Below are 15,472 nucleotides of genomic sequence, written 5' to 3'. Positions count from 1 at the left end.
TTATTCCCAAGTTTTTTATTCCTTTTGATGCTGCTGTTGATGAAGTTCTTTTATTTTCATTTTTGGATTGTTCATGGCTGATGTATAGAAATATAATTGATTTTTATATACTGATCTTGTATCCTGCAACCTTGCTAACTTTATAATTAGCTCTAATAGGTTTTTGGTGGATTCCTTGGGATTTTCTATATACAAGATCATGTCATATGCAAATAGAGGCACTTTTACTTCTTCTTGTCCAATCTGCATGTCTTTTATTTCACTTTCTTGCCTAAATGCTCTGGCTAGAACCTCCTGTACGTTAAATAGAAATGGTGAGAGCAGGTATCTTTGTCTTGTTCCTGATGTTACGGGGAAAGCATCCAAGCCTTCACCATTAAGTATGATGTTAGCTGTGGCTTTTTATAGATATTCTTTATCTGGTTGAGGCAGTTCCTTTCTACTCCTAGTTTGTTGAGTGTTTCATTATGAAGGGGTGTTGGATTTTGTCGAATGCTTTTTCTGCTTCTATTGAAATGACCCTATGGTTTTTGTCCTGTATTCTATTCATGTGGAGTATTACATTAATCGATTTTCAGATGTTAAACCAACTGTATATTCCTGGAATAAATCGCATTTGATCATGATATTTAATTCTTTTTATATGTTGCTGGATTAGTATTTTGTTGAGTTTTGCATGTACATTCATAAGAGAGCTTGGTCTATAGTTTTCTTGTGATGTCTCCTTACATTATCAGGATAGTACCTCAGAGAGTGAATGGGGAGTCTTCTCTTATTTTTTGGAAGAGTTTGTGAATAGTTGGTACTAATTTTTCTTTAAGTGTCTGATAGAATTCACCAATGAAGCCATCTAGTCCTGGGATTTTCTTTGTAGTCAATTTTTAAATTAATAATTCAGTTTCTTTCCTTGTTATAGGTGTATTCAGATTTTCTAACTCGAGTCAGTTTTAGTAGTTTATATCTTTCTAGGAATTTTCCCATTTATTCTAAGTTATCTAACTTGTTAGCATACAGTTGTTCATAGTATTCCTTTATAATTCTTTTTCTTTCTGTGAAGTTGGTAGTAACGTCCCCTCTCTCATTCCAGATTTTGGTAATTTGAATCTTTTTTTCCTGGTCAGTCTAAAGGATTGTCAATTTTGTTGATCTTTTCGAAGAACATATTTTGGCTTGTGGACGAAAAATGTTGTCTGCCGTTTCAATAAACAAAGAATGTTGCTGCCACCAAGCTATCAGCCACTGCAGTCCCCACCTCAGCCCCTCCCAACTGTGTGCCCTGAGGGGAATTCAGGAAGGAGAGAAACAGGATACTGGCCCTAGATAGTTAAGATGCATATCTAAGGAATAATTTCAATGAGACCAGACCCCTGCATCTTCCCATACAGAGACAAGCAATAAAATCATTAACTTGAGATGTCTGCTGTTTGTGATTAACAGTAATCTTTTGATGTTTGACTACATGGCTTTTTTTTTTCAGCAAAAGCTCCTATATATCCTGGCTCCTACCTTACCTCTTTGGAACGGTTCCTCAGAGCTACTGAGAGGCTGTCTCCTGGGCTACAGTCCTCAGTAAGGTCCCTGAATAAACATTACTCACAACTTTTAGGTTGTGTGTTTTTTCAGTTGTCAGGCTTAATTGATTATCTCTATTTTTTTTTCTATTCTTTACTGTTGGTCTTTAGGTGTGCTAATGGTATAGTAATGTTTTTTGTTTGTTTTTAATAAAAGAGTCCTTAAGAGTTTAGAAACATATACTGAAATAGTCGGAGACAAAATAATATGATGATTGGTATTTGCTTACAAAATAAATCATGAGGAGAAGGAGGGAGTATTAGAAGGGGTACTGATGAAATAAGACTGGCAGGGTGGTGGGTACATGCGGGTTCATGATACCATTCTGTTTACCTTTTTACGTGTTTTAAAATTTCCATAACGAAAACTTTAAAGAACTGGAAAAAATAAGAACTTGATGCTGAAAATAACACCTTCAGATGGGAAATTCCCAGGACACGGCTCTACTTAGAAGTCAGCACCTGTGAAACGTCTTGCAAGTGCATCCGGCTTTGCACAGAAGCTCTGCTTATGATAAGGGGGAGGTGCAAAAGGACAGAGCAGATAGAGAACCAGCCAAGCTTGCCCTCAGTTCCCCAGGCCCTGGGGCCCCTCGAGAAGGCCCTGTGACACGGGTCTCTCCAGGGCCCTACAGGAAGTTGAGCAGAGTTCCTGTGGGAAAGAGAACTTTGGGGCTGTGGCAGAAGCTGATGAAACGCCCCCAGAAATCAGTCCAACCTCTCCCTCTGACCGACCCTGAGAGGAAGAAAGAGGAAGGGGAGCCCCAGCTCCGTGGGCCACCCTGCCCCATGTATCCTGGGGAGGCTCAGCGAGCTGTCAGGGAGGATTCAGCGGGGGAAGATGACACAACTTGGGCCCCGGGTCACACACGCAAGTGCAGGAAGGCCTCTAGCACAGGTACGCTTCCCCGTACGTCTGAAGCTGTGCACGAGGATGATTCCGTACACACATGTGCAGGTGCACGCGCGCACACACACACACAGGGCTGGCGGGCCTGGTGACGGATGGGCCCCGGGCTGATGGAAGGAGGGGTTGGGCTGAGTCCTCTGGATCCAGCCTGTCCAAGGGGCGGAGAGCGGTTCCCCGACTGACACGGGGAATGCCAGGGGCCTAGCAAGTTTATGGGGTGAAATAAAGAGAACATTCTGGTCGCGTTAAGTCTGGGAAGACACCCAGACGCCTCTATGGGGATGTCGGGTGGGCGGTGTGACCCATGACCACGGAGCTCAGGGGAGGGGACCATGCTGGGGACTCCACATCAACGCACACAGAGGTGCTGTGAGGACGCTGAAAGCCCCAGGCCCGCGCAGGATCTCCTATGGTGAGAGCAGGAACGAGGAGAGAAGGGGCCAAGGACCAGGCCGGGGGGCTCCCACGTCTGGGGGTCTGGCAGAGGAGGGCCAGCAAAGCACTCTGCATGTTACCAGAGAAGCAGGAGAGCGTGTCACAAGCCCCCAAAGGGAGCATCTCATGGAGGGAGGAGACAACCACGTCACACGCTGGTGACAGGTCAGGGGTGAGGCCAGAGCGCTGACCACATGCGGCCAGACCATGCTGCTGGGGGCCCTGGCGGGTGGCTTTGGCAGAGCGGTGGAGGCCGGAGGACAGGAGGGGAGGCGGGCGAGGGAAGTCAGGGAGCACGACTTAGCGGGTGTACTCTAAGGTAAGCAGGAAACCGGGTGCGAGGGCGACACCCCTGCTGGGAGCGACAGAGGAGAGAGGGCAAGCCGAAGGCCAGGGGAGGGGAGCTGGCCTGGGCAGCTCCCAGAGTTACTGCTACCTGGGGGTAGGCAGAGACCTCTGTGGACGCCGGCGGGGCAAGCGCCCTTGCAGGGCCGCGAAGACCGCAGGGTCGCTCCCCAGCTGGGCGTGAGCAGGTCAGGAAAGGGGTGGCGGTGAGCAGTGACACTGACCCAGGGAATGTGGTCCTGGTGCTGGGCGGTCCTAACGGGCTACCTGCCAGGTGTGGACACCAGTTTCAAGTGACGCCAGCCAGCTTAGCTTTGCGTCATCCTGTAGTCACACCACGACACCCGCCCAGGAAAGGTACGATGTCCCTGCTCCTTGTGAGGCCCGGCTGGTCCCCAGCCCCTGGTGGCTCTCTGAGTCCCTAACCCAGACTGCACCAAGCTTCTCGTCTGGTTTCGGTTGTTATCATTATGATTAATCTTTTTCTAAAACTGCCGATATTTTGAGCGCAGGACCTGTGTCCATACTTCGTTACCCACTGACAGGACAGACAGGGCCAGGCTGGTGACAGTCATCAGACACCTGGCAGACGGCAAACCATACTGAAGACACGAGAAGCAGGGAGCACGTCCTTACCATGGCCAGGGAAGAAGAACAGGCGATGTCCTTCGGATCTGAAACACCAAACACGGAACAGTGTGAACCAGGGCTGGGTGTTTCCTCCCACACAAGAAAGTAAACCAAAACAAGGCACCCTCTGATACTTTTACTAAATTAGCAACAATTTAAGAAAAAAGACAATGCACGAGGCAGCATGTTTGGTGGGGTGAGGGCGCAGCTCGGCCACCCCCGCAAGAACCCACACGCGCCCCTTCCCTCCCTTGGGCCCCGTGACTGCCTGATTCCCACGCGCTGAAGCCGGGAGAGTACGAAACCAGCACTGACAAACGCAAATCGTCACGAATACGAAGCCTGCTTTGCAATATGGAAAATAGTTTACAAATAAAAATAAGCAGAGCATAAGTACACTATGGTGACAAGCCATGTGAGATACGTTTAAAGGATAAGTATCAGAAGGAACTAGAAAAACATGACCAGTAGATCCGAGTAGCGGGGTTCCGAATAACATTTGGGATGAGTCACTTAATGTTATGGAATTAACTAGAAGTAAAATTAGCGGGCACAAAACATCTACCTTGAAATAGAGCAAAATGCCTTTTACCTAAATGCAAGGAGGTGCGAAATAAAATTCATGTTTTACGGCAAGACAAGAAAAACTTACACATAAAAATGATTCTCTGCCCTTTGGCGCCCTCTCCCCCGCACTGTGCATCATGTATCCACGTTAGGCATCAACCAAACCTCCCCCATGAGCAGAAATACCTGCGCAGCCAAGAGGAGTAACATTCTCCCAGCATCCACAAGACAACTCCTTAAAGATAACATTCCTTCCTGAGCTTGTAAGGGGTCACGTGACCCACCACGATGCCCCTTAGACCTGGATTATGTAAACTGTCAATAATCCCTCTGTCTCAGAAAACTTACATAACTGTGTCTTGACTTCTAATGGGCGGAACAGTCCTCAGAGCTTTCTGAGATGCTCTTCCTGGGTTAGAATCCTCACATTTGGCTTGAATAAAGTCTCCCAATTTTTTCTTAGATCCACTGCTTAACTTTTTGTCGACAGAGGGGAGGACATGTGGAAGCGAACAAAACCAGAAGCTACGCTTTTTTCGTCTTCGTACTTTAAAATCACGCTGGTGTGACCCGGGAATGAGAGCCGGGCTTAGGGCCACGAGGAGCCCTGGCAAGCAAACTCCACTTCTTGAGAATCTAGACAGCCGCCTTTTAACAGCTTTGCTCCTTCCCCATCACCCAGGACCCGGGTCTTTTTTATAATTTTTGGTGAGCCAGTTTAACTGCCCTGAAACACAAACCGAGCCACAGGGCTTTAAACCTCCCACAGCGGCGTTCCCTCCCGCGAGATACAGAGGGTGACACCGCGGAGGGGCCCCTGGACCACATGTGCTCCTGCGCTGGAGGCTCCTCCCCGCTGCCCTCTGCGGAGGGTGGGCCTGGGGAGCCCTGATGGTCCCGATGGCCCTGGGGAAGTGCAGTGACATCAGCAGTTCCCCAGCCCGTGGCTTTCCCCAGCTGTGCTGTGAGCCCCAGGGTCAGTCTCGATGGGGTGTGGCTGGTCCCCAGGACATGGCTTTTCCTGGGCTTTCACCCTGCAGGACATTAGTACCAGTGACCCTTGGCTGGGACACGTCTGAGGGCAGCTCCCCAGGCAGCCCTGGAGGGGCCTGTGGATGGGGTGCCCTGTCCCTTGGGCCCATCCCCGGCAGGAAGGAGGAACGGGGGCGAGCCGGTCCCTCAATGCTGATCACGAGAAGGGGCACTCCTGGGGCTTTCCTGCCCACCCTGCAGTAGAGGATTAGGGACCGGGAGGGAGCAGAAGTAAACCACAAGATGCACGTGGATCCGGTCTCTCCCCTCTGCAGTGTTCTGCCCTTGGACACAAGATTTGCTGGTCACCGCTTGCAGCTGGCTTTCATCATCACTCATACAGATGCCACCTCCTTGTCAACCAGGGGGAGAACAGGTACCAATCCCCTCAGCAGAAAGAGCCCGGCGGTCTGACTCTCGTTCTGCTGTGGAGGGCCTCTGTTAGAGAAACAGGCCTGTGCCTACAGTGGACTCAGGCAGACAGGCGGCGTCGGGCCCAGGAGGAGAGGCCTTGTTCACAAGGGCCTGGCTTGGGCTGAGCAAGGAGGAGGAGTAAGGGTGTCCGAGCCTGCGAACTGGCTTCTCTCCGTTCGCTGAGACACTCGTGGACACGGGGCCGCCCTGGGTGCCGGGTCCCAGTGTGGGAGGGTTAGGGGGCCAAAGAAATGCCTCCTCCCGTGAGGCCGGCTGCAGGAGCTGCCCCCAAAGGGAAGTGTCATTGGCACGGTCGGCCGGCGTCCTGTCACAGCCACGTGCACTGAGCAGTGCCTCCAGAGCCCGAGCTCAAGAGGAAGACGTTCAGCGGGAATGTGGAGAAACGCCAAGTCCAGAAGGTGCCCCAGGCCGCACAAGCTGGGCCCCGGTGACCCGGGCGCAGGCCAGGCAAGGAGAGAAGGAGCAGCCGAGGGCGGTGGGACAAAGCCGGCCAGTCCCGGGGAGAGGTGACCGGCCCAAGGCAGAGAGAGCAAGGACCAGGTGACTGGGCGATGCTCGCGGGACACCAGAGCGCCCTGCCCCGGCCATGGGGAGAGCGGGAGGAGGGGGCAGGTGTGAGGGCAGGAAAGGAGGACCAGCGAGAGGAAAGCTGGTGGCCTCATGAAGAACGGGGACACGGAACTCAACGGACGATCTTGCACAACCCTGAACATATTTACCCTGAACACCTAACGGCTAAAGGCTAAGACTCCAGGTAAAAAGAACCAGCACGGCCCAGAGGAATGTGATAGCAGAGGGAGGAGGGGAGAACGGCCTCTGTGGCCCGGACTTCAGCCCGCAGCGCCCTCCCCGCGGCCCCCGGCCCCCCAGGACCCCGTCCGTCCTCAGTGCCTGCTAAGGCCGCCTCCCCACAGGCCAAGGAGGGGGCACGAGCGCTCATCTGTCCCCTGAGTCAGTGCCAGTACATCTCCCAGGAACACCTCACGGGCCTGGGGGAAGCTGAGCGAGTGCATTTCATCCCAGAGTGGGCCGGGGCGGGGCGGGGTGGTGGTGGGGGGGGAGGCAGAGCCCCATGGTCACCATGGAAACAGGAGAGGGGGTGAGAGGATGGCCAGCGGCGGGAAAGCAGCTCCAGGAGAGCCCCCAGCGTGGCCGCCCCCTCGGAAGCTACAGGAGCTGCGGCTCAGTGGGGAGGATGTTCTCATTTTATTATAAATAAAAATCCTGCCCCACCCAGGATGACCGAGAGCCCTGGCCAGGCCAGCAAACAAGCTCCCGTCCACTGCCACGCCCTCCACTCCTTGTCACTCCACCCCTTTCCCCAGAGCTGCCCCTTCATCAGTTGAGGAAGAGAATAAAAGCCACCGGGGACTCTGGACCTCAGGCCGAAGGTACGCGGTGGGCGGGGGGGTGGGGTCCCTGCGCTAACATAGAGGAAGCGCGTCGGTGTCCAGGTGATGGTGTGGAAGCAGCCCCTGGAGAGTCCAGGTGACGCGATGATCCTTCCCAGAACTCCGGTGACACACAAGCGACAGTTAATGCCACAGGTCGGCATGTCGGCAAGGAAGTCACAATACCCAACCTCCCCACCGCGCCCCCATCAGTTTAACAATTCACTTGTTTGGGCCATTTCGAGATGTTGCTAACAGCTTACTGGGCCCCTGGAGAAAACGGTGACGATGGGAGCTGAGCAGCCCCGTGACCTCTGCTCACACCCAGGGGAGGGGGGCGTCTGATTCCTCATCTAACCTTGGCTTCCATCTTCACTGACCGGACAACGCTGGCCTGAGAGCCTCCCGTGTGCCCCAGTAAATGGTGGTTATTTTAAAAATGAAAAGGTTAGCATTAGCAACAAGAAAAAAGCAGTGAGAAACTTCACGTGCCTTAACCTTTTGGATGATAAAACCGGCAACTCCGAATGCAAAGCTGAAGCTACGGTTAACGCTCACCGTTGAGCTGAGTTCCGCGTCCCTGGGAGCTGACAGTGGGGAGCTATCTAGTACCATATGATTTTATGTTGCTTTAAGCCAAATCAAAGGGGTAAACGTGAAATATAACTCATCAGAATAGCTCGTGGGATTACAGCACCCTGACATGTAACAGCTAAAGCAGCACCTGCTTCTCTATCGTTAGTGTAATTGTTAGGAATGCTTGTCCTGCCGGTCTCCATTTAAACAACTAATTTAAAATTCAATTAAAACAAAAGTCTGGGATTGAGTCTAGGATGGAACAAAGGCTTGGATTTTCTGGTAGAACACTCTTTACCTAACTAAGGTATATGATCTTAAGTCATGTCATGGTTTTAAAACACTGTCCAGGATATACCTTATCAGAAGGCAAACAAGCTGGTGAGGCACATTTCAGTTTGTGGCAGCAAGATTGGGGTGGGCTGGTGCAGCCACGTGGGCTGGGCAGTGAGCAACGTGGCAGAAGACCACGCATGCCCAACGCCACGGGGCCAGAGGACAGGGCGGGAGGAGTTTCAACACTGGTTACTCCAGAAATCGGGGAACAGCAGAAAATCCAGCAAGACCAGGAGAGCAATGTCTCATCATACCTAAGAAGGAAGTCTTCCTGGCAAGGGAGAGCTGGACAACCCCACCCCTGCCTGGGACGAAGCAGCAGCAGCCTCTTCTCCTAAACTCGCCCCCCCCCCCGCCCCCCGCAAAGCCCTCCCGGGGAGAGGTCATCACCCACCGGTACTTACGTTCAATGAGAAAGAGAAAGCACACTATCCCCATGGCTGCCACGATGGCCCCAGGCACGATGAAGGACAGGCCCCAGCATGTGGCCACCCAGTAGCCAGCGATCAAGGACCCCAGAATGTTGCCCACAGAGGTGTGGGAATTCCAGACCCCCATAATCAAACCTCGCCTGCAACACAGCAAAACACAAGGTGGCAAATGATGTCTCGGGGCTTACATGGATCAGTACGTGAGGTTACAACAGTGCCCGCACAGCGTGAGAGCTGGTGTAGAAATAAACAGGCAGTGCAACACACCACCTCTGCGAGGCTTGGGACCAGGGGTGTTTACAAGAGGACAGTATCTTCCCTTACCTCTGGCTGCCTAATTACATCTCTCTGAGCTTATTCATTCTATGATTAAAAGAAGAAAGAGGCCTTTTCCTAGAATTCTTGGAAGGCCCCAAATTTAAATTTGTGCCTTTGCAATCTAAATACAATCATTTGATGGAATATCCCATTAAGCAAAGTTCACGTTGAAGAACCTGCCAGATGAACGGGGCTAAATAAGACTGGATGAGTGGGTTTCCTGTTTTAGTTTCCCCATCTTGTCCAGCATCTTCGACCACTTCCTAACCGTGGGCCTGGCCGTGCTGCCGGTCACACGGACGTTACGATGGAATCTGACCGCGGTCAGGTCACCAGAGGCTGGGTACAGCTCTGCCAGCAGGCGCTGGGTGACCTGGACAGGTCACACTTCCCTGTGCCTTTCAGTCCTGTGAAAATGTAGCTTCTGCTTCGAAAGGCCTGGGGCAGGGCCCTGACTGCGTTTCTCCCAGGTTCCCAGGAGGCCAGGTGAGGCCCAGGCTGCTGGATGGCTGCGTAGATGACCCAGGCTCCACCCCGCCCACAGCGGAGGGGCATCTCCTGGGACAGAGGCCCGCCTGAATTTTAGACCCTCGAGACCCAGAGGTTTCAGTCATCTTATTTCATACAGTAGACTGACGTGTTTTTTTCTGTAATGAATCTAAAGAAAAACTAAACATAAAGCGGTCTGGTTTTTATCAGAATCTTCTGAAAACGAACGCTGCTGGAAGCAGGGCTGCCTTCCTCACCTCCCTTTTCCAAACCAGTTGCCGAGGCAGGTGACGACGCTGGGCCAGCCGGTGGTCTGTACCAGTCCGTTGACGATCTGTGACAGAGGGCAAAGGAAGAGACCGCTGAGGGGGGACACCCACACCCGGGAGCCTGGCGTCAGGGGTTTGGGCGCCCAGCGGGGACTCTCACAAAAGGAAGGGGCAGAACCCGATGCGATACGAGCCTCGACAGCCAGACGTGTTATTTTAACAATATACGCATATATCTTACCACGAGAGTCGTACGTGCCTATTGTGAAAATTTTAGAGTAAGTAGAGAAAAAAAAGAAAAGAAAATCTCTTGCTCGGAGATGAACTACTGTTAACGGCTTGGGGCCAGGCTGTCCACTCTCTCTCCAAGCTAAAACTTTATGAAAAGAGAAAAACCCTCTCCTTTTTATAGAACGGTGATGATACTGTAAGGGTGGCTTGTAAATTGCACGTTTTCCCTTCTTACGTCGTGAAGAAGGTACCGTTGCTGACCATCTACCGAAGGGAGCAGAACCTTGACCTAGTGCCTAGAGAAATGACTTCCCCAACTTGCCAAGCGCGCCCTGAGCTTGTGTCAGAAGCAGGGATTTAGGAAGCGAATCAGCAGCTGGCTCTGCTTTAGTCTCAGGGGCGTCAGGGGCAGCCTCCTCCAGCTGCCGCCGGGAAGGACCGGCCTCCAGAGGCGGCCTGGGAGACGCTGGTCCAGCCTCAGGGCCAGCCAGGCTCAGCCTTCCCTCCAGGAACGTGCTGGGACTCTGGGAAATAGGTTTTTCCTTCTCTCTGATTTTCTGTATCACCATAAAGTGCTCATCGCTTTGGTAATTAAAACAGCCAAACTCTTTCAAGTCTTATGGTGAAAATTTTGAAAGCAAATTACATACGATTTGCCCTGATGACCTTGCAACATCTCCCTGGGCTGTCTGGAGAGCCTCGGAAGCTCAGCATCATTGTTCCAAGTCATTTTCCACTTCTAGCCAATATTATCCACAGGGCTGTGGGGAGGGGCAGAGCCCAGAGTTCCAGGAAGCACTGGGCCCCGCTGGAAGGGCCGGGCCGCATGCTCGTCTGGCCCTCACTCCCCTGCAGCACCCTTAGGCCCTCGCCTTTCCCCGCCCCCCGCTGACTGCCCCCAGCCCTGCCTGACTGTCGACCATCCCCAAGTCCCCTCAACCTCCTCCCCCACACCACGCCCCTCATCCCGCCAACCCCAGAGCGGTCAAGTCTGACACAAGACAGAACATCTCAAATGCACCCAAATTAAGGCAGAAGGATTCAGAAGGGCTTCATGCTTCAATCCCCCGGCTGGGGTACCGACAAATAGGATTCTTTAGGCGGCAACTCCTGAAACTAAGAAACCCTTCATGGCTGCTGGAATTTCAGAGCAGAGGAGAGAAAAGGGGCTGGATGTGCCAGCGCCGACCCTGACCTCAGCTAGGACACAGTTCTGTGCCCACTCCCACCACCTGCCACGTGCTCTCTTGGCAGAGCTGGGGACCCGTGACATTAACACCCCGTCTAGTTCATCATGGAAATCCCATACCTGGTGAGCCGTGGACCAGACCTTACCTGGGTCACCACGTAGAATCCAAAACTGTGGATGTTGTAGAAATACCCTACGCCAAACAGGGCAGTAAAAGCACCACTGGCCACCATTCCGAAAGTTAGGTAATACCTAATTGGCAGGCGTTCCCCTATTATGCCACTGAGGACGGAGAAAAAAGAAAGACAAATATGAGAAAACAAACACACCCATAATGTAAATGACCCAGCGATTTCTTTCTGGATGCTTTCATGCTGTTCTCTGAGCTTTTAGAACTTGAAAGCACTCCAATTTCCAGTAAATTTTAATCACAATTATTTTTCAATGGAGCATTTATTAACCAGAAACTGGCAACACCTTTTAAGACTTTCTACTTCTAACAAAAGTCATTGTCAAATAATAAAACTGAAACACTCTGACATATATGACGCCTGCCAATTAAAAAAACAAAACCAAAAACTTGTCCTGCCAGCTAATCCTGTTTTATATAAACAACAGCCAGTGAATGTATAGAGTATTTTAAGATTTCAACGGTCGAACTGTAGACAAATATGAAAAGGGGTCCACCCGTGACCTTGAGCACGTCTCTTGGCCCTCGGGCTGGCATTAAGCCGCTGCATCAGCGGCCAGGCCAGAGGCGCTCTTGCCAACGAGACCCTCCGGCCGCAAGCACTGCGATCTGGTTTAAAGACAGAGCCTTGTCTTTAAGGTAAAGCCTGAGAGGTGGGGCAAAGCCTCCACGCTCCCCTTGAACAGCAACGTGACGCCATAAAGAGCTACTCTCTCTGGAGAGCTGCTTCCTAGAGCCGCCTGGGTGCCCGAACGAGATAAGTTCGGTTAAGTGCCTGGCAGGTGGTGGGAGCTCAATCAAACAGATCCAGTGCTGCCGGGGAGGGTGAAAATCTCCAGTTTCACACCGGGACATACACTCAACAGGCCTTTACCACCATCACACCTCACTACCCAGTGCCATATGAAATACGTCCTTTACTGCCTTGTAGGACACGTCACTATGGAACAGCTTGACACTGTGACTTATTAAGTGAACAGAGACCTGGAGAACAATCACAAATGACTGTGAGCCTTTGGCAATCTTTACATACACTCCGTGGGTCTCGTTTTCTTCCACGTAATCATTCTAGGAGTCAGATAAATATGAGACGTAATGAAGGATGACGCCTGCCTGCCCGGGAACCAGCTCCAAAATTCTGGTCTTTCATCTCGAGAACAAATACCCCAGAGAGATCTTCCTTCAGAATTTACCAAAGGAAGAAAGATCTACCTAGTATCACGCAAATGACCTATTAAACACTAAAGCAGAGGAAGTAATTTAAAATTAGAAACAGCATTCAGGTCAAATTTTAAGCTGAGTAGAAATTGATCACATACAAACTCGAGAGCATTCTAGAGCTAAAGGAATTATCTACTTCACCTTGCTCACTTCAGAGAAGAGGGAACACGCCCCAGAAGAGCTGGCTGATCTGCCCAAGGTCACGGAGTAAGTGCCAGAGTCAGATGGGCCTCCTGAGAGCTAGTGCCATCGGCTGGGGCTTACAAATGTCCTCTAGTCTTGCAAGACAATACTGGGACTCAATTTGGTCTCTATTTTAAAGTTTTAAAGAAAAGGCCTAACGGAATGGACAGCATTCCACATCGTATCAGGCTCCTACAGGTAATAAAGGCCACGCCACACCTGCTTGAACCTGCCAGCGATGACCTGGGTTAACGAAGGTGCCACCACGTCTGAGTTACCTGCTACACTAACACCATCCATCTCACTAGCAATGTGTCATGATGTCGCTAAGAGGCCATGCAAGGAAGCACGCAAGGAAGCAGCGTACACCCTCATCCCCGTCACGAGTCCACTGTGGATTTCACGTTAGGTTATTATGAAATAAATAATACTATTTCATAATAAAATAAAATTATTTAATAAGAACCTTCGTTGGCGAGTTGCATAAAGAATGAGCTTTGCCAATAAATAAGCAATAATAAAACCACTTTATTCAAACCAGGTTTCTTAGCCTCAGCACCTTTGGCCTGTTGGGCCGGGTAATTCTTTGTGGCGAGGGGCTGTCTTGTGTCCTGTGGCACACTTAGTGGCACCCCCGGTCTCTGCCCACTAGATGCCAGCAGCACCCCCTTCTCCAGCTGAGACGACCAAAACTGTCTCCAGATATTGCTAACTGTTTCCTAGGAGACAAAATCACTCCCAGCTGGGAACCACGTTTAACTAGTGTTTTCTAGTAACTGAGAAAAACTCACTCCAACCTTGGGGTCTTTTTATATTATTGATTATTGGTGTCCAGTAAAACTGCGGTTCTTAGAACATAAATATTTGACCCCAAGATGGAATACGGCTGGCAGCCCACGCCCTAAGGCGCCTGAGGCTTACACCGTCCTTCTCCGCAGCTGGGCTCCTGTTCTGTGCTGCATCTGTGTTATTCATTCTGCACTCAGACAAGCCCTGCAGCTCTATGCAGATGTGCAAGTTCAACAAAGGGGTGACAGCCACTCCACCAGCAGAAACCGCCTGTCTGGGTACCAGACACCCAGACGGTCCTGAGCTGGGGAGGGGGTCCAGGTCTCGGTGATAACACAGTCTGGGTGGATCTCAGGGAAGAAGGTAAACACTTACAGGGATTCCAGAGATTCCCAAAGCTCTAAAACTCTGTGTCTCTGAACAAAGCCCTCTTTGGACTAAAGGCCTTAGTCCCTATAAGTTTTTTTTTTTTTTTTTGTTAAACTTGGCTAGACTGACACAATAGCAGTTTTTAACCGGCCAATTGCATGTCCTGTTATTACCCACTAATATTTACCACCTCCCTAGGCCAATTCAGAACTGGATCAAGAATGGGGTAATGATCGTATGTCACAGACGCTGGGAACACAGCACGGGCCAGGCCCCGTTCTGAGCATTCTGCATGTATTAACTCATTTAAACCTCACCACACTCCTGTGAGTTAAGAACTACTGTTTCCCCATTTTGCAAAGGGGAAACTGAGGCCCAAGGAGGTGCGGTAACTTGTCCAAAGCCACTCAAGTGAGCAGTCAAGCCGGGACCAAATCCCAGCAACGTGCCTCTGGGGTCCACACCTCCCACCGCCAGGCAGGACGGCCTCTGGCACTCAGCGGAGGCTCTGTTCCGGCCTAGCGGGGCATCCAGGTGGACACGCCCAGCACCCGCTGTGTGAACTGCTCTGATGCCAGGCAGGGTTAGGAAAGAGACAGCGGCCCCTGAAACCAGCGAAGAGTATGCTCTGCCGTGCTCACCGGGTGGGGAGCGGCCAGGGCCCTGCTCCTGAGTGACCGGGTCCCGGCAGGGCTCACGGTGCATCCAACCCCGGGGCCAGGAAAGCCGTCCGAGGACAGCCTGCCCGATCGGCAGGACACCCGGGCCGTGTGCGGGCGTCCACCTCATCCCTGTCTCTGAGGAGAGACCGGAGGACCAGCCGCCTGCGGGCGGGGCCGCGTCTTCAGCGCACCGGAGCTGCGCTCTGCGCCCAGCGGACCGCCTGGGTCCTGCAGTCTCAGCCCGACCTACCTCAGGTACATGCCGACAGCGTACGCGCACAGGAAGGAGTAGTCCAGGGCGCCGAGCAGCTGCTGGTAGTTGCCCTCATCTACACGGGGCGAGAAGCAACAGGAAAGGGAGAGCATTGTTCACTTTTCACTAAATACCAATGTATGTCCGGGAGACGTACAATGACATACGAGACCTCTGCTCTCTACGTCTGGGCGGTGTCCTCAGAAGGGAACACAGAAAATACAGCAACTGGAGATCAAGTCACCATGTTTCCAGTAATCGCTACATAAACATCGCTCCCATCAGGTCAAATCCCCATTGCTGGTGGTGAGCTTGTGGGTTCTGTTCTGTTTCACCTGTTACACCGGCTTTGGTTCGGGCCCCCCAGGCCAGCCCCACGCTACAGCTCTGAGATTGCTCTCTTCTTTCCACCCACAGCTTACGCTCTGTAAGTCCTAACGTCCAGCTTGGACAAATGCAACCTGCAGATGACCTCCAGCAGGTCTGACCACTGAGCGACACCTCTGCACACGGGCACGGGAAACGTGCAGCAGCTGAAGGTGCGAGGCTGGTTTGCTGGGAGGAGAGGTTAGTTTGCACCTGGAGGCGCAGCTGCATCCGACAGCATCGTCACCGCTGCTGAGATCAGCCAGCCGGCTCGGGGACTGCCA

The 15,472-nt window shown here is 51.9% G+C and overlaps 1 protein-coding gene across 5 annotated transcripts in view; it reads right to left on the bottom strand.

Moving 5' to 3' along the window:
* The window catches only part of SLC37A1 (solute carrier family 37 member 1), a 79,927-nt gene that overhangs the window by 28,718 nt on the left and 35,737 nt on the right, over positions 1 to 15,472 (bottom strand). For all 5 annotated transcript variants that reach the window (XM_082459147.1, XM_082459146.1, XM_082459145.1 and 2 more), the window contains 5 exons: positions 14,820 to 14,898; positions 11,302 to 11,437; positions 9,724 to 9,800; positions 8,633 to 8,799; positions 3,898 to 3,935 (listed from right to left, as the gene is read on the bottom strand). In XM_082459147.1, coding sequence (XP_082315273.1) covers positions 3,898 to 3,935; positions 8,633 to 8,799; positions 9,724 to 9,800; positions 11,302 to 11,437; positions 14,820 to 14,898 — 497 coding nt within the window. The remainder of the gene's footprint in view (positions 1 to 3,897; positions 3,936 to 8,632; positions 8,800 to 9,723; positions 9,801 to 11,301; positions 11,438 to 14,819; positions 14,899 to 15,472) is intronic.

Source organism: Balaenoptera physalus, assembly GCF_965194825.1.
Source record: "Balaenoptera physalus genome assembly, chromosome: 4".
Lineage (NCBI taxonomy): Eukaryota > Metazoa > Chordata > Mammalia > Artiodactyla > Balaenopteridae > Balaenoptera > Balaenoptera physalus.
This window is presented reverse-complemented; position numbering and strand designations above follow the sequence as displayed.